Below are 19,336 nucleotides of genomic sequence, written 5' to 3' on the forward strand. Positions count from 1 at the left end.
TAGTGACCAATCAAGGATGTACCCCATTTTTCGCCACAGTCATCTTAAAAAGGCTCCGCCACACTTGCGACCCTAATGATACGGGGATAAGGGCTGTAGAAAATGTCGTACTTTCATTGACTCACTCTTGTAACATTGGAACAATAAAATAAAGAATGAATGAATGAATAATTTTGAGTTCACTCGAGGTTTGACTCTTACACACTTGATTCCATTCAACTACCTACTACTTGTAATTTTCTATATGCAGCCTTGACGGAAATTTTTTGTGTTAAACTTTATTGAATTCAATAATCAACTATAAAAAGAATGTACACATACAGTAAGTAACATGGCCAGACCGCGGATAGTCAGGCAATCATGCATATTTCAAGGTTTGGACATCGCAGTAACTGCAAACAAATTGTCATTCATAAAGGAATAAATGGAGGGCATTTGTATCAAGCTTTATATATAACATAATAGTGCAAAGCTCATTATGAAGTTTAAAATTCACCCATTCACACACCAGTGGAGGGCTTCTGCCATGCAAAGCACTGCCAGTTCCTCTGGGAGCAAATTAGGGTTCAGCATCTTGCCTAAGGACACTCCCGTGAGGGATAGATGGAGCTGGGATTCGAAACTGCCCCAACTGGAGCTGCCCCAACAATGATTTGAAGTGTCTCTTCAGTGTTTGACTTGTTTCACAGTCAAATTTTCTTCTTCCTGCCATTATTTAGCAGTATTGTCATCCTATATTTTCCACAATCTTAATTTCTGTGTTTTTTGTTGTTCTATTTGTAGGTGGGAAAACAAAACAAAAAAAAAAGGTGTTCTCCAATTGTTCGTGCTGGTTCCTTTGCCAGTGTTTCTTTTTTTTTTTTTTTTAAATCACTTTTGATCCTGTAAGATTCCGATGTTGGAGAACTAGATTCTAAATTAGTGATGGAAGAGAATATAAATAAACATGTGCAGTGTTGATATTCTTATTGGTGTACACCAGTGGTTCCCAAACCTTTTCAGGCTAGCGCCCCCTTGGCTCCCCAGTGAATTCCTAGCGCATTGAATTTAAATGCTGATTGATTGGGTTTTAATACAATTCAGATGGTCCAAACAGCGCCACTGCTTTGTGTAATCTCTGAGTCACATGGTAGAGTAAGAGAAAGGGTTTAGAGCCCTTTGACGCAGGTCACCTAGCGTGCATTCCTACTAAAGCTCATAATAGTCACAAGCAACACAGCCAGAATAAGCAGCAGCAATAGTAGTGTTTCAAAATAGTATTTTTGTTGTTGTTTTTCTTCAAGATACCGCACGACAGTGGTCCACAGCCTTTTTACGAGTGTATGAAAGTGATCAAGTCATCACAAAAATCACGAAAAAAATCTTATATAAGCCGCACCTGACTATAAGCCGCAGGGTTCAAAATTTTGGAAAAAAGTCGCGGTTTATAGTCCGGAAATTACGGTACTTATCTGAAAAAAACCATAGTTCGACAGTCCTCCTCAGATGATGTGATCTTTCAAATACACCTTTTCTAGTAGACATTAGCAGACGTGTCTGTCTCGCTTTTGTCTCTATTTCCTTCTAATCCTGCTGTCATCTTGTCAACAATATTTGCTGCATCACAACAAATACTTTGCTGGAGCGTGAGCTGCTTGCGTTTTGACATCTACTTGTCCTTCCTTGGGGTGTGACACTGTTAGACATCTTTCGCATCCTTGTGAAATGTGGTTGTGTGCGGAATGTGGATAAGTGTAGAGTAATAAAAATGATACAATAGGAAAACAATTCCTCAGTACAGCAGTAAATTTAAGCAAATAAATACATTCAGTGATATTGAAACAAATGGCTTGGCATTGACAAGTGATGAAATTACTGCTGTATTCAAAATGATGTTCACAAGCGTGGTTAATAATGTAGAATTGGCGGCATGTGTTGATTGTTTAATAAGGGAGCATTTAAAATGAGACAGCAACTTAGGTGTTTCTGACAAATTGCAATCAGCTTGTCTGCAAACACGTACAAACACACCAAGCGTGTTTCATATTTTAGGGCTGAATTAATTAAGACAGGTTGGATTTGCAGTTGAATTAGTGGAGACAGGTAGTGTGGTGAATTCTAATTTAAGTAGACATGTTTAAAACTAGTAACTGCTATAAGAGTGTATTTGAATGTGTTGCTTTTCATCCAAGACCCAAGGGCAAAGTAACATGTCTTTTGGAATTTAGCTGAACTATATGGACATGTCCTTCTTATGACTCATCTTTGAGCCAGTTTGTCTCTCTACGAATCCAAGGGAAGTTTAGTCAAGCTCAAGACAGAAGATTGTAGATGTGTTGTTGAATGGAAAACTGAAAAAACAAAAATCCACTCGTACTTTTGAAGCTTAAAGATTAAAGCGGGGAAAAGCCATGTATACACAAGTACCGTATTTTCTGGACTATAAGTCGCTGCAGAGTACAAATCAGCCATAAAATGCATAATAAAGAAGAAAAATACATATATAAGTCACACTGGAGTATAAGTCACATATTTGGAGGAAATTTATTTGATAAAATCCACCACCAAGAACAGACATGCCATCTTAAAAGGCAATTTAAAATATAAATAGAATAGAGGCAACAACAGTTTGAATAATTGTACGGTATGCTAACGTTACATTACACAAACAACGAATTGAGAACATGCCTGACGTAACATATTAAGAGTTATTCAGATAACTATAGCATAAATAATTTGCTAGCAAGTTTACCAAACCATACGTGTCACTAAAATCTTCATCCTCTGTGTCACTTTTAAACAACTCCACGCTTCAAGATGATGGTGATAAATGAGGCAGAGTCTTCAAACAATTGCAAAGCGACTGTGAAATATGGTGTCACAGAGTGTAATGTACGGAGATGGAGAGCTCAAAAAGATCGCCTAAAAATTGCTCGTAATCAAAGAAAAGCTTTCTGCGATCCTCAGAGCGGCTGCTTTTAAGAGCTCGACAGGATCATTTGTTTCAGATGTACTGTAATTATTTTCTGTATAAAAATTTAATTTGGTGTTCAAAAAGTCTTTTTTCAAACTTGACTCTTGAAAAAGAGGGGTGTCGCCTCCAGTTGCTCGTCCTTGCCCTGAGGTACTGAATTTAAAGAATTTAAACGGAAGTGTTTTTGCCATTACGAAACTCAACTGCATGCTAAAATGGTGAAACATTTTTATCGACATAAATGGAGCTTGGCAATGGACATGAAAATTTAGAATACATAAGAGCAAGAGCTCTAACATAAACCTTACAAAGTCATCTGGTGTTTTTTTTTTTTTTTTAAAAAACAGCCTTTGAACATTGTCATTCGTAACATCAGCATATCATGCAATCTTTACACCATCTAAAAATGCTGAGCATTTCTTGTAATTTACATCTACTGACAGGTTCTAGAACAGTCTACAAAGCAGACCTTGACCTGCATTTTCATTATCTTTTCTCTCTTCAGCATTGATTTATGTACTGTCAGCTGTTGGATCTGATGAATTCCAAGCAGATTCTATCTTAGGCTGATAGCGTCCCTCTAATGCAGGTATATAAGTTCACAATAGAGCTGTCAAAATTAATTGATTTATTGACAAGTACTCATTTATCAAATTAGTCAACTATTTTATTATCGAGTAATCTTTTAAAGCCTTTTCTTTATCTTAATTTTCCAAATCGTCTTGCCTCTCAGCAAGAATTATTCATTCATTTTTGTAGAACGGTATTTATTCATTATTTTTTTGTAGTTATTCATGAAAACAAACAGGTTGTTTTTGTGTTTATCAAAACAAGACGTTTGCAAACGTTGGCTTTTACTTTTATCACTAAACAAAACATAACAGTAAATGGGGACATTTGTTTTATAATACACTTTCATGCAAAATATCAAATTAGTTCATTAACTGATGGCAATTATATCAATATAATTAGTGATTCAAAAAAAAATCAATAGTGACGACCCTAATTTATAATTACATGACATTCATGATTTCTGTAAAACAAAATGACAAGCTAGGGTGCCAGTGCTATAACTACAAATATACCATGTGTCCAAATTACTTTGCTTTCCACAAAGGAAGATAAATGTGATAAATGAGTTTGCAAATCCTTACAACTAAAGTATAAAGCGCAAATTATTTTCTTTCTAAATAAATATATCCTGACACATTTATCACTGAACAGGGGAAATAAGAACTGTATCTAATTTTGAAACTGATGATATATTCATATTTTTATTCTTTTTGTCACAAGCTAATAAAATACTGGCTCTTGTTTGGTGAATATGTCCAATTTCTCTTTGTTGTATGAGATTAGTTGGACGTGTGTCGTACAGCAAAAACTTTACAGAGGGACAGCCCCTGCAGATGGAAGACCCTTTTTTTTTATTGTTTTTAAGATTAAACAGCCCACTATAAAGACACAGTACTGTTGCATATCCGATATTAGAACAGTCTGAGAGTCTGGTATCAAGTCAGGAGGATTATGTAAATTCTAATTTGAAGATTTGAGGACACTGCTGCAGCCAGCCATCATGACATTTTGATGTGTGTTCCAAAAAGCATCCATCACCTCTCACTCTCGTCTCACTTCACTCATCATTTGTCTCTCTTGCGTTTTCATGCATATCAATTCAGGAAGCAGCTTGACTGAGGGTTCACGACCTCCATTTTCTGTCAGAAGTCAACTTCTTTTGAGTTTTATGATATACAACCCCTGGGAAGTGATATGATGGATACGTTAGACAAAAATCTTGAAGACTTTTTAAACAAGACCCGTCATTTCCAAACTGCACGTTGCAGTACAATTAATTTTTAACCTGAGATCTTGGGAAAGGGGGAAAAAAAAACGACAAAACAATGAACAATCTAGAAATATTGTCTGTTTTTTTAATGGATTTGCATAATTTGTATGATTACAATGTCCCACAGGGACTAAGTCATTAGTTGGGAGTTAGAGTTTTGTCAACAAACCAGAGTGCATAACATTTTCATTTCCAAATTTTGGTCTCTCCTCTTCAACTTACAAAGATGAACATATGGAGAGACGTTCAACTATTTGTCTGCACAGTGACTTTTGAATAGCCTTTAGTATCTCTAACATACTTTAAATGTCTGTTCTTCTTCTCTTTATCTCCGCTTCTATGACTTCTTCCTCTATGAGAATAATAATAGAAAATGAAATTATAACTGAAAACCAGAGCCTCTATTAAAGGCTTAACAATGCCTGTGCTGAGACTCAACTTATGCACACTGCTCTTTACCTGACACACAAACCTGAATGATGCAAGCAATAACTTGACGTAACTCGGGCAAGATCAACCCTTTACTGCACCTCAGTGGAAGCTGAGTGATAAACCATCATATACTTTTTTTTATTAGCTTTCAAAGTTTTTAGGGTTCTTCCATGGCCAGACATTTTCTGACCCTACCACATTATAAAAATGGACACTCCAGCCTTAGCCGAATATTGGCAGTAGTGTGGTACACGCAGAGGTTGACGTCTCGTGTAAATTAAAAATAAATAAAGTCCAGAAGTTCTAATTGTTTCCACAGAGCAAATTCATTCTCATAATCATTCTACTGAGAAAGAAATTATGGACATAATTGAATACTTAAAATATTCAGCTGCAGGTCATGATGAAGTCTGGGCCTTTTTTATGAAAACACTTGATACAGAAACAATACCAAATTAGTTTAAAATTGCAAAAGTTGTTCCTATTTGCAAATTTAGAGATTGGACTTTCTTCAGCAATTACATCAACACTGTTTATAAGAATAGCTTACTTCAAAAGCTGTTAAACTGTTTTTTTCTGGAACTACTCATACATGGTTTACAAATTATAGCCACAACAGTTTGTAAATTACAATGTAGAGATCTTTTGGACTAGTTTAATTTATCCATAGATTGTATACTGTGATATGCATATAATATATCCCTCTCTCACCTTCATAAGCTTTTTATCCAGCAAAAAAAAAACAGATGTTGCAGAATTGCTACTACTTGTAACTTATTAACTATTTAAACAGCAACCTTCAAACATCTTCATTTCTTATCAATTTTTAAAATAAATTAATATAAGATCTACACATTTGCAGGGTCCTGTCTTCTCAAAGTTCTCTGCCCTTTAGTTTTTTTAATTATTTATTTACAGATAATTGTTTTATTTTTCTTTTATGACACAAGTACGCACCAACACGCTCACACACGCGTGCACACACACACAACCATAAACTTCTTTCTTCGAACCATGGGTCTTAAGAAAACCAGTGCTGAGAAGATTAAGATCAAGATGAAATAAAACCGAGGCCGAAATTGTCTATGGGCTAGAAAAGGTGTTTAAATAATTTCTAAGTTGTGGACCTATGTCAAGATGACAAGCTGGAGAAGCTACTGAAACTGAAGTGTGATAATAAAGTCAAAAACAGTGAATAAGCGTGCTGAAGTGCTAAAAAAATGGAACAATTAAAGAAAAATCGTTTTTCAAATTCTCAAAGGCACAGTATATTGCCTAAAAACAACACTGTTATTGTTTTTCCACTGCAGCCCTTGCTTTGCTTGGTGAGTTACTAGCCGATGATTTTGTAGCTCTTGTCCATTATTGTTTTGTGCACTGGTGTGTTGAATTGACACATTATTATTTTGTCGATTGGCTGCACACAATAGAATCATCTGGATTTACATCTATTTTTTGAATAGACCTTTAGCCTACTTGAAAAAAGGTATAGGTAAGTAGTTGGAAGGAAAGACTTATTTTCTCCCACTGCTGAATCGTAAGGACAAACACTAGTAATAAATGATTCTCTTGTAATCACAGAAGGTACGTCGATCACCCTCTGCAATTCACAAAATCTGCCTTTAATGATATCATTTTATTTACATCTTGCTTTTCTGGGTAATACAGGATAGAAGAACAAAACTGTCATTCCGAAAGCATTGAGTCAAAAATATACTTTATATTTTTTTTTGCCTTTGTAAATGATATCTTCCCGATGTGGAGCAAATTTGAGAAACCTGAAATGCATTGCCTTAGGCATCTTCGACATTCTCACCCACGCTTGTTTTCCCATCAACTGTGCTGCCAATGATATTTGCCTCACATTGTGTTTGCACACATTTTATAATGACATAATACTTTCCATCAATCTAACATTCTTGAAATAAAATTGTCTAAGACGTGCTTTAGTCGGTGTGCAATTAAAATCCAGACTGTCAATGAGGTTAATGACTACAGCTCTGAATACAGTCTTCTCACAAATTCGACATGGATATGAGAATACTGTCTCCTGTTCAACTGAAAGTGTTGTTTCAATGATTTTATATAAATGTGCAGGCATCCTGTACTCCACTCCACTCCACAAACATCCTCAGCTTCCTGCAGTCAAATCCACTAAAAGGATATGTGACATACATAAGTAGATTGTGGAGTGGGATTTTAAGCGAGCCTTTGAAAATCTCCAGTCCTAAAAGGTGACGAGGATATGCTGTGAGGGAGGTCGCTTTGCAGAGAGCAACAGTGGGTGGCAGATTCACACATCTTAGATAATCTTCCCACTGCAAAGACAGATATCTCCAAACAAACAAAAGAAACAAAGAAAAAATACGCTGCAAAGCTCTACATGTCTGAGTTCTTTTCAAATTCATTCAGAACGTTCTCAAACGAAAATCTTTTCTTGCTCTTAAATCATCAGCGATAATATACAAAATAACAATAAACAAACCCTGTTTTACATTATATAAATATTGTTATATACTATATTATATAAATTATATAAATATAAACACCGTAATTTCTGGACTATAAGCCTCACCTGATTATAAGCCTCACGAGCAAAAATTAGGGGAAAATGTTGTTTTTCGTAAATAAGACGCACCGTACTAAAAGTTGCACGTGCACGCGAGTTATTTACTCTCAGTCACTACGACTGAAGCTGCTCTTTGAATTTAACTCCAGGGGTCATGTTCGCTGGGCATGTTGTTTTTTTAATTATATATTCACTTTTGGATTACAAAAAGGTGATACGTTTAAGTGACAAGTTGTGTAGATTTAATAAATGCCATGGTTTAGCACGATTTAGTCTGTTTTTAAAGACTCTCACTGAAATCCGGTGTAGAACATTGCATGAAACCACTATGTGAAAGGTCTAGCCGTAGGCCAGAAGCTGTTATTGCTCAATGGTGATTTGGCAGTTTGGAGAGCTGCATGTAAAATTTTAATGATCTTAGCTGAACGAGAAGTTCCTCTTTCTTAACAGATGGTAGCCTACAGAATACAAAAGTACACAAAATAGAGTAACAGCACAAGTTTGGACATGTCAGCTATAATCTTTTCATCCATTATTTCAATGAATGACGTTACGCAGGGGCTGGTCCATCTGTCCATCCGTCCATGTTTTTTTTGCAAATTTCCGCAACGTAACTGTTTATAATCAAACAAATGCAAACAAAAAACGATAAACCAAGTAAACCTTAAAGGCTAGTATGGACAAGGCAGGGCAACCAAGTCCAAAGGGGAAACTGGAACTCTAGCAGGGCAGGTGAACGAGGCATCGTGTGTCGTCGAGGTAAACAAGAGCAAGGCAAGTTCATAGTCGGGGACAGGCATGTGGTCAAATCTTGCAGAGCACAAAGCTTTGAGGTTTTATATACGTAGGAGTCGACGAGCCGGGACCAGGTATGGCGGGCAATCAGTGCTGATCACTGTATAACAGGATGGGAGGGGCAGGAACAGAGAAACCAAACTGTTCGAAGTGCTGATACGTGAAAAAGGCAAGTTTCAAATGATCACTGTATTTCTTACGAAAAAACAAAACTGGAGACGTGGTCAGAACAGACAATAAGTCATTCCAGACAGAGTAGATCGATCAGACAAGCAGGCAGAGACGTGGTCAGGAACAGGCAGTTGGTCAGGCCGGGCGGAGTTCATGAACGGCTCGATCGGGCAGGCAAGGTCAGCAATGGGGAGTCTGTTTGAACAGTCGCTAGTGAGCAGAGTAAAACAGAGAGGTAGCAAGCCAGACGAACCACCAAAGTGTGCTTCGAGAGATGCGCTTAAGTAGGCTCCTTGACAGAAGTGGCAGGCAGTGAGCTACTGCGGAGCGTGGCTGTGAACGACGTGCGTCATGGAGGAGTACTGGCAGTTAGAAAGGAGCTGTCCAGGGTTCTGATGTGACAGGGAGATGAGCGTGTGAAAGAAAGACACTGTCCAGGGTGCTGATGGCGCGGACACATGACACAAATGATGTAAAAAAGTCGCAACGACATGACATAATCCAACATTTTTCAAGAACAGATAAGAAATAAAGTAAATGACATTTCCCAAAGCTTTTGGATTCAAACTACGACCTGCGGCGAGAGCAATTACCCACAAAGGGAGAAAACATGCAGTAGTGAAAAAAATGAGAATTTGAAACGAGGGCAAATACTGACAGTTCTAGTTCTGAGGTCCCTGGAAGACAACTTCAAGTTTGTTTCTGAAACGTCACTGGAGAAATACTGTATCATGTAATAGAGCAGCACTGTGGTCTGTAGAAACTATGCAAAGATTAGATTCTGTCAAATGCATTTCGTGTAAAATATGAACTGGCTCCTTCAAATGAAGACACAGATGCAGCCACGCAAACACAATACAAGATTCTATGTATGTCTCCAACAAACTGCCGACAAAGGGCACACAGCTCCTTACACACTTGCTGCTTATGGGATGAGACAAGCGTATGCACGAATGGTTGATTTAATGGCTTGCACTTTAATGTGTTTGGGATTTGGAAGACGTGTGTGTCTGCATGCATGACTTGTTTGCATTCCAGTGAGTACATGGCACTATATGTCAGGTCGAAACCACAAACCGCTGCATGGTGTCTCCGTGATGAGGTGATGCAAGACCCCTCTTTGCTAAATCTTGGTGTCAGTTCTCACAGCTGTCAGTTCTCACAGCTGTCTGAGAAAGCAGAAGCTTGCTTTGCACTTCTCCTCAAATCACTCTAAGTTCTGTTTTTAAAATGTGCAACTCTTAATTTGTAAAACATTGTTTCACCCACAAATTAAAAAACAATAATAATAATCTACCCGTGGAAGTGAAGGCGAGCAGGTCAACCGTCCCTCCCAATGAAGTGTCCCTTTTTTATTTTTCAGGGAGTTGGCAAGCCGCGCGATGTGTGACTTTGATCCAGTGGTGAAAGGGGACTTTGAATTTCTCCTCTTTCATCCATAATCACTTGAAACAACAAAGCATAGTATGTAGAGATGGATAGTTCTGATTATATTATTGCCAACGTTCTGCGTGATGTATTTTTTTTATGTTATATGCTCTATAAAGCGTTTTGTTACAGCAACAGCTGCTGTGACAGTTATTTATTCAAATTTATTATTTTGGGAGTTTTGTTTTGTAAATCAAATCGCCCTACAAGGGACAATTCAAAAACGTGAGATGAAGTAACGACCTTATATTTATTCTATACGTCATTCGTTACACCTAAAAGTAATGCCTATAGAATTATACTTTGTTTTCCATTTCTTAATATATGAATACATGCACCACAAGGTCTTCCAACACCGGTTTTATTGAACTTTTGCCCTAAACTAAAAAGGTAGTGAACAAGTGTGTATTGACTCACCTATGGTCAAATATTCTATTAATAATCAAGTAATCAGACAATTTATTGGACTTTTAGATTCATGTCAGATTTTATTTTTATATTCTATACCAAAAGGCATAGTTTTTTGGTACCAAGGTTCAGTTTCTTTTGAATGATGACATGAGTCCTTGTAATGAATTTAAATCACTAAGGTGACTTACAAAAAATGGTGATACTGTACTTGGGTCGTGTGAAACACTACAAGATACATAATTTATGATGAATGGTAGAAATTAGTTTCCACTGCATCATTTCTGCTTCCTCCCTTAAAAATTTAGGTGACGACTCTGGTGTAGATGCTTTGCTTTATTTGGTGCGGCACGCTTTCAGTCTGAGACAGCTGTAACAGTTTGCTAACTGCAGAGTACCCATTGACAGATGCACAAATTTCATTGAGATTTACAGAAATAGTTTGACTGCAGGGATTACCTAAAAAATGCAACAAAATACCATCTATTTTGTCCAGGCCAGCTTCATTCAAAATAAAATGAATAAAAAATAATAATAATTAATAAAAGGAAGAAAAAAAACAGTTTAATGAACTCATCTTTAGTAAAGTCAAGGTGTTTAGATGTTCATTTTGTATTTTGCCTTTTTACTTTCTGCCAAGAATTTTGTCCGTGTGTGTATTACTGATGCCTCCTGGACAGTGGCGAGCGAAACGGGGGTGATTGGTTTTCATGACCAGCAATGAAAGGCATTGATTTATTTTTCCATGAAAATCAGCCGATCGATAGCAGCACCATTAGTGGCGAGGGATACAGAAGTCAGCAAATTAAAGTTTTAACTGTCAGCTCCTTGCCTTGTACACATGGAAGAAAACGGATGTCTAGACAGATATAAAATATTGTTGCCCAGCTGGCATATGCTTTGAACAAAATCTATTTGGAGCACTCTTGATAAAAATCATAATTACCCCAAAAATCTGTCAAGGGCAACAACTTAATGGAGGCGAGTAGAAACTCATTTTTTGCAACAACAAATTACTAATGTATGACCGATGATTATAATGGTGGATTTGTTTGAGTCATATCAAAATATTATCAATGTGAACTAGCAAATGGACACAAGGGAGCGCCTGCACCACTTAGGGCTCTCCTACATCAATATTTCTTTTCCTTTTCTATTTTCTTCTAATTCTTAGAGTGGCGTGATGTCACACTGAGTACTCATATAAACACAGTGTAAGTAGGATTTATAATAGGCAATCCTAACCCAAATCAAATATTCAATCATTGCCATGCACTTTTGAGGACACCGTGTAACAATGTTACACAACAAAACACAAGCCTTCTAATCCACCCTCCAAACTGAACGCTGCTCCTCTTCAACTGACTGTCAACCTGGATTAACTTGCACTGACTCATAAAGTGACTGCTAAAAATAAGATGACATTATAAGACAAAGGGAATTGTAGGAGCTGTTTACAGGAAGGAGAAGACGAACCACTGTAACCCAATACCCTCTTCTAATTGTCTGTCACATCTAGGCAAAGCTCAAAGTGAGAATTAAGGCCTGCACTGAGCCCTGCAGCATTAGCCAGTCCAATTACATATACTAAACAAAACCGAGCTATTCTAAGTAAATACCCGAATCTGACCGTGTTCCACTTGACAGACCAACATATCTAGACTTTTTGGAAACAAAAAATCCTCCTGCAGGAAGGAGATTCCATCAATTGAGCATCCGAATCAGCTGTTTCTGTAAAACGCCCAACATCTACAGATTAATTTGCAAGTGAAGATCAAGCAAGGGTGGAGGCATCCCTCAGTCATCGTCAGTCCGTCCCTAATATCCCTCGTCTGTCCATCTCTCCTCATCTTTTTAAAAGCACTTCCATCATCGCTTCTTTCAGTCCGTCAAATGTCATTCTGTCCCGCCTTAAAAAGCTTGTCACCATTGCTGTTATGAATAATAATACATTCCAGTGACTTTATTATTATTATTATTATCCAGTGGGTAGATTTATGTGTGTCTGTGAGAAAAAGCAGCCAAATAGATCGCCTGATCAATCCACAGTAACATGAACATAAACATCGTGAAAATTACGAGCCACTTCCCGCCCATCTTGCAGTGTTAGCGCAGAGCGCTAACCGGTGTACCAAACGACCTCGGAGAATGTGAGGCTCAATACCCTTGTCGTGCTGCAAACCGCAGTCATTCACACCAATAAGGCTCATAAATTCACAAGCAGCTGGGTTCCTCTTGATGATCCCCCATAGTTGGCAGGACTTGAGGTTTAACAATAATAAAGCAGTTGCGTTGATACTAGGTCGCAAAGCACGCCTGCGCACCGTTTCATTTCACGTCCCGGGTTAACGTAGCATAACAAACACACTCAAGATAAACCGGGTGTGTTTCCGTCAGTCGTCAGTGAAATGGGGATTTGATGGACTTAAAGGTCTGTCGGCGCATGACCCAGTTAGTGATTATTACACAGATGATCAAAAACCCACTTCTGTCTATCGTCAGTCCATCCCTTTCTTTAAACTTTCTTGTCCCTCGTTCTTTGTCTGCAAGATGGACGTGCTTCTGTGACGGACAGAGAGACAATTTCGTCACTGAGATGCACTCTGCTAGTTTGACATGACTGAGCCAACTTTAACAATTTGTTGTTTTTCAAAGATGTCAAATCTGCTGCTTACAGAAATGACTCCGACTCAATGATGTGGAAAAACAATACATGAAAAGCACAACATGAAGCAAAACGCTCATCTATGCCAAGACTGTTTCTTCGCCGAAAATACTACCGTATTTTTCGCACCATAAGGCGCACTGGATTATAAGGCGCACCCTCATGGAATTTTTTATTTTAGAAATTATTTCATATATAGGGCACACCGGATTAAAAGGCGCATAAAATAGAAGCTATACTGCAACAAACTGAGGTTGACTAGGGTGGCGGTATGCACCCACTAGCCAATAACCAATGAGCCCTCTGTAAAACTCTCAAACTATCTCCTACAAAATGATCGGAACTGAATAAAGTTCGATCTAACAAATTGGTACCGCTTACTTATGTTTCCCTTCCATATCGATTTGTAAATTTACTCGAAACATTAACGAAGAAGCCTATTTTGAAATGAAATAGCCTCGTGCGTATCGTAGCTATCATTATAGCCAGGGGTCACCTGGTTCTCGAACAAATCGGAATTCGATTTTCGTCCATTTCTCATTTTTTCTTGTTTTGTGGGGGAGTGGGGGAAACACAGGAGTAATACACAACCAGCTTTCACTAAGCATATAAGAGCTATTCGATTTGTGAACAACATTGAACACATCAATGAACTGTTTCTAAAACCAGTGAAATTTCAGAATCTCATAAAAGTTAAAATGGTGCAAATAAAGCAAGACATACAATATCACCGTCTCGCATCCAAAAAAGATTTGATGACAAACATGGGTGCTATGAGGGGCATTGAATTTTAAAATGTGCATATTTTCTTTTTATAAAAAGTCACTATTTTGAGTTTATGTCATCATCAAGAAGAGTCCTGTCAAATTGTGTCATGACGGTAGATCCCCAAATTTTACCGTTATATTCATAAACAATGTACATTGTTGTTTTCATGTATAATGTGTGTGTGCGCGTGTGTTTCTTTTCTACATTTCGTGAGAAGCAGTTTGGAAGATGAATGAAACTCTAACAAGTGTGACAACACTGATTTTGAGTGTTAAAGAACTTTTGAAAACTTTTACAACCAATGTTTTGGATATTGCATTCGCTGAAATGCGACTAACCCTTTCCAAAAACCTCATTGCCAATCCACCCATGGGGGGGTTTAGTTCGTGCTGTTCTAAGTATACATCATGTATCATTAAGCCCAAGTGTGTGATGCTGCTGGGGGCATTCTAATTCTACTCGATAATGAACTCAAACTGTGCGCACAACATCCCCGAGCTTGCATGAGCTGACCTTTGATGTGTTCATTGACGACGCTCTCCAGCTTGTCCAGCCTCTCGATTATCCTCAGGGTCTCTCCTTTGCTGTCCTCCTCTAACTTTCTCTCCGCCTCGCCGCTCATCTCCGCAACTTTAGGACCGCTGTTCGCCACATAGTTGGTAATCCAGCCGACGTAAAGTAGACATAAGATGTTGGTCATGCCACTCAGTACCACGCATGTTGACACCAAAGTTTTAGTCCTTCTGGTGCACAGCATCGCGACATCCCTCCTTCGATGGGCTCCTTTAGTTCCTCTCCTCTGTCCGAGGCGCGCAGGCGAAAGACCCAGAGATGAAGAGTCAGAAGTCCTCCTCTGGTTTCGCGACTCTCATGCCAGACATGTTTCCTACCTTAATGTCACAGTGGAAATACCAGGAAATCCGGTTCCTATTCAAGACAGTGCTCATCGGTGGCTGAGCAGCCAGCAAGTCAAGCTGTGCGAGCCGATGCAAAGCTGTCTGCCGATCCCTCGCTAATCCTCCAGTCCAATAGCAAGGGAGGAGGCGTGCGCAGCTGGATTGCATACAAGGTAAAGAGAGGTGGGGGAGTGGACAACAAGAGGATGCTCAAGTCCAATGGAGGACCGAAAGTGGCAATATTAAATAAATAAATACGCCATGGAGTGTTTGAAATGTCACTAATTAATCAAATGTTTCATTCATTAAATAAATATGCAATTAAATAAATCAATGTGTTTTGAAATGTGTCATCCGCTAATCCTTACTGCAGGGGGTGGGCAATTCTGGTCCTCAAGGGCCGGTGTCCTGCATGTTTTCTAGGTCTCCCTGCTGCAACACACCTAATTCAAATGATCAGGATTGTTATCCAGCTTCTGCAGACCTTACTAATAATCTGACCATTTCAATCAGGTGGGTTACTTACTGAACCGCCCGCAACCCGATTGCAAGGCACGCAAACAAACAACCATTAACACTCACATTTACGGAAAATTTGGACTGATCACGTGGCCTACTATCCATGTCTTTGGAAAGTGGAAGGTGTTAGAGTGGTGCTTACTCTAATTTATTTTTGCAAGAACCACACAGGAGACAGTATGCCCTTTTTAAGCACTTGCAAGTGGAGAGTCATTCGTCGCTGTGCGTACAGCACTAGTTCGACTACTTTTGTTAAGACAGGACAAGCTAGGTTAATTATTACAGGTTACATTCCAACATAAGCATAGGATCAAACTAATATATCAACCCTAACAAAAGGAAAACAAGGTACCCAAGGTGCCATCGTATGATCACTCCTCAATAAGTGTTTTTGTTACCCTCCCCATCCCACAGAAAAGGTTCTGGCTATGCACCCAAAGAGGACCCTCAAGAAACAGAACATCACATTTTGTTTTTAGAACAAAATAAATTTCCGAGGTCACTGTAGGCACTTAAAACCTGACAACAATGACATATTGCACCAGACAACAAAGAATAGGATGAAATCTTTGAGAGGAATTTTTGTAATAAAAAAACAAGAACCTCAATACTGCTTGGAATGCATATTTTTAAAATAATAGTTCATTTCAGTAATAACATTGATAACAAGAGATAGAAAGAGGCCCCCTTGGGGCAGAATCAAATTCTAACTAGCAATTTTGTTTTTTCCTAGCACCATTCAGCATAGGAATGGGAGTGATTATGTGAATATGATAGAAGCAAATTAGCTTTTGCCCAAATAAAAATCTATCAAAATACTCTTTCTCCATGCATCTCATTTAGAAAATGTGCAAAGACACTGGTGACCTGGTGCTAAAATGAGAGCTCTCGCACAATTCGTCAGCCGGTATGAGCTTCAAAGAAAATGATCAATGGATTTTTGATCTTCACATCAACATCTTAAAAATGTTAAGAACATATTTGTTGCTACGAAATGACTGGCCGATTTAACCAACTTGACCTCATTATAAATAGATGCTCAGCTGAATATTAAGACTGCTCTACTCGTCTTTTTCACCCGTTAGTTTTCATTTGGTGAAAAAGGTTGTCATGTCTTATTCAAAAGGCAGCACCAGGGGACAGTTTTAAATACCCTCAGGTTTTATCATCCTTCAACACATGTCGTCAGTTAGAGGGATAATTGCATGAGCAGCTTCAGATATGATCACTCAGATTGCTAATGGTTAAAGCTTGAGGCCTCACAAAAAAAAAAATTTGATTGCTCCGTTATCACAGATTCAAAGTTGGAATGCATCTTGGCTTTCATAGGCAACAAAATAACAGGGCTTCCTATTATTCCTACACAAGACAACATTTTGAATAAATGGAAAGTTTGTCAGTTGCAAGGCTAAAAAATGTCACAAAGTACTCAGAACCAAATTTAAACTACAATTCTCAAATGACTGACCTTCCTTATTCAGTACGGATAAACAGAAATACTGAAATAAACACATCAACCCTGAAAGCTCATGTATGATATGAGTTGGCAGACCAAGACGAAGGACTGTTTTTTAAATTTCGCTTTTATTTTGTTAGTTTCTTTGCTAACTATAATGATCATATGTCATGCGCACAGCTAATGAAAATAGAATCGGTGCGAGAGATTGTGTGGGCAAGTGATGGAGAAACATGATGGAACATTCCTAACAGGGCTTGTGACAGGAAAAAGATGCCGTAAAACTACAACGTAGATGAGTGCTTGATAAGTAGACTTCATAAGGAATATTAATAAATATTTCACAAGTATTTATTTAGTTCGTAAAATGTTAAAATGATATAGTGGGGAAAACCATGGTATTGCAGTGAGACAGAACAGAGGCAGAATTCATGTCAACTGTTTAAAATGAAAATTTGACTCAACTCCAGTTCTATTTGAAAGACTGGCATAATATTGGCATAATATTTATACTATACAATAACTTCAACATGCAAGCTAACCCTCTACCTGGAGAAACCCACACAAGTACAGGCAACCAGTCAAATAGCAGTTCTTGCGTATGCAGTGTCTTGTCTTTACTTTAGTGACAAAACATTGATTTGTTATGGACCATCTGGAGCTGGAGGGAAGTCGAGCTGTAAAGTATACATATCAGCAATTCTAGGGTTTCTCTATCATACCAGCTACTTGACCTCACGTTCTTCCCAGTCCACATGGAATTGTGTTCTTTGATTGAGGAGAATCTTGAGAATAAACCTCCTAAGAAACCACACAAACATCAAAAGAGGTTATTGTAGACAAGGAAAGTTATGGTTACATTTGGCTTAACATTCTTAGAACCCGAATATAAAACATTAAAGATACTAGTTTCCTTGAGCCCATCAGGCATTGTGCTACTATCACATTATGAGGATGTGTGTGTCTGAAGGAAGGAGGTTGGAAAATATGGATTTTTCTGCAGCCACATGTACATATGTCGTCCTTTATGCTTTTCCTCTGAATTTACACTGCTTGATGTACCTGTTGCCCTCTTCTTTCTCGTCATCTTGCTTTTTCCTTCAATATGCGAGTAGTTGGTCAAATGGAATTTGTGTTTGTGTCCTTGTTTCTATTGCAGCCTTTTTCTTTTTGTGACATATTCCATGTTTAGAATTGCTGTCAGCTTTACATTTCTAAAGAAGGACAATAAGGGAGGCAAGTGGGTGAGTGGTTAAGTAAAGTCATTTTCCATTTATTAGTTAGCCTGGGGTAAGAGATTAATGTGAAGATATCAGTCAACAGGAGTTTTGGACATAAAACCCAGACCAGACATTTTATATATATATAATATATATTTATACTAGACTGAAAACATAAACCGAAATAATTACTATGAGACCAACAGATACGAGATCAACATTTAGCTTTCTTTCCAGGTATTCACACCCAGATCCGATACGTGACTCAGAATACAGAACCTTTTAAATTTTTCAACTCAGCTTTCTTGTGAGCAAAAGTAATCAAACATGTGGCTTTTTTCATTACTTTGATGCTAGTTCCCCAGAGATCATTGCTGATGATGGCTATCTCCTATCAAAACATTAAAACTTGGAAATCAAAGGTCAGGTCACCAACAGTTTAAACATACTGTAGTAATGAACATTACAAAGAAGCGAAAATGTTTTCATACGTTTCACTTGATTTGAATTAAAATACAAATGAAAATACAACCACGTGGAAAACAAAAATAACTAAGCAACAAAATGTAAGTAATTAGTGCACGTAAACACGATGGTAAGCATGAGCACAGCATACTCCAAAGATCATCAGCGCCATCTTCAGGCATACTTTATTAGTGAATAGATTGGTTCCAGGTTGGATGCTGCTTGTAAATAAGCTACTAAAGTATTTTTCACACATCATGGATTTCAGTAGTTTATGGAAAGAAGACAGTCAATAGTTAAAATATATAAAATAATGACAGTCTAATTGACAATTACTTTGCATGTTCCCCAGTTACTGGATGATCCAAATGAACTAGTGCCATAATTGCTGAACATAGTGCCAACTCTTAGGCATTGCCTAATCTGATTGTATATAAAACTTTATACATTTTTCCAACTACTATAGTACACATAATCAGAGTTTAAAAACTCATTATGAAGGCTGGAGATGTTTGCGGCAGTGAGACGCAAGAGATCAGTCAGAAAAGCAGCAAGCTTTCTGATACAAGGTGAAAATTCAAGTTGCTTTTTGGTTCGACCTTTATTGTATGTACTGAACTTGACTTTCTATTTCGAGTAGTGCTTTCTCGACCTTTGAAATCATCACGTGTGAAAATGTTGTCTTGTGTGAGTGTGTTTTTGTAAGCTTGCATTTGGTTGTACTTGTAAGTTACTAATTTGCCCAAGT

At 37.9% G+C, this 19,336-nt stretch overlaps 1 protein-coding gene across 4 annotated transcripts in view; it reads right to left on the reverse strand.

The window, feature by feature from the left end:
- galnt18a (UDP-N-acetyl-alpha-D-galactosamine:polypeptide N-acetylgalactosaminyltransferase 18a) overlaps window positions 1–15,058 on the reverse strand; it is a 52,721-nt gene extending 37,663 nt beyond the window's left edge. For 3 of the 4 annotated variants that reach the window (XM_049724112.2, XM_049724111.2, XM_049724113.2), the window contains exon 1: window positions 14,546–15,058. In XM_049724112.2, the coding sequence (XP_049580069.1) occupies window positions 14,546–14,789 (244 nt within the window). In that variant the 5' untranslated portion in view covers window positions 14,790–15,058. The remainder of the gene's footprint in view (window positions 1–14,545) is intronic. The other variant, XM_049724110.2, reaches the window with a different exon arrangement.
- Window positions 15,059–19,336: the final 4,278 nt, after the last annotated feature.

The sequence above is a fragment of the Syngnathus scovelli genome, chromosome 6, assembly GCF_024217435.2.
Source record: "Syngnathus scovelli strain Florida chromosome 6, RoL_Ssco_1.2, whole genome shotgun sequence".
Classification (NCBI taxonomy): Eukaryota; Metazoa; Chordata; class Actinopteri; order Syngnathiformes; family Syngnathidae; genus Syngnathus; species Syngnathus scovelli.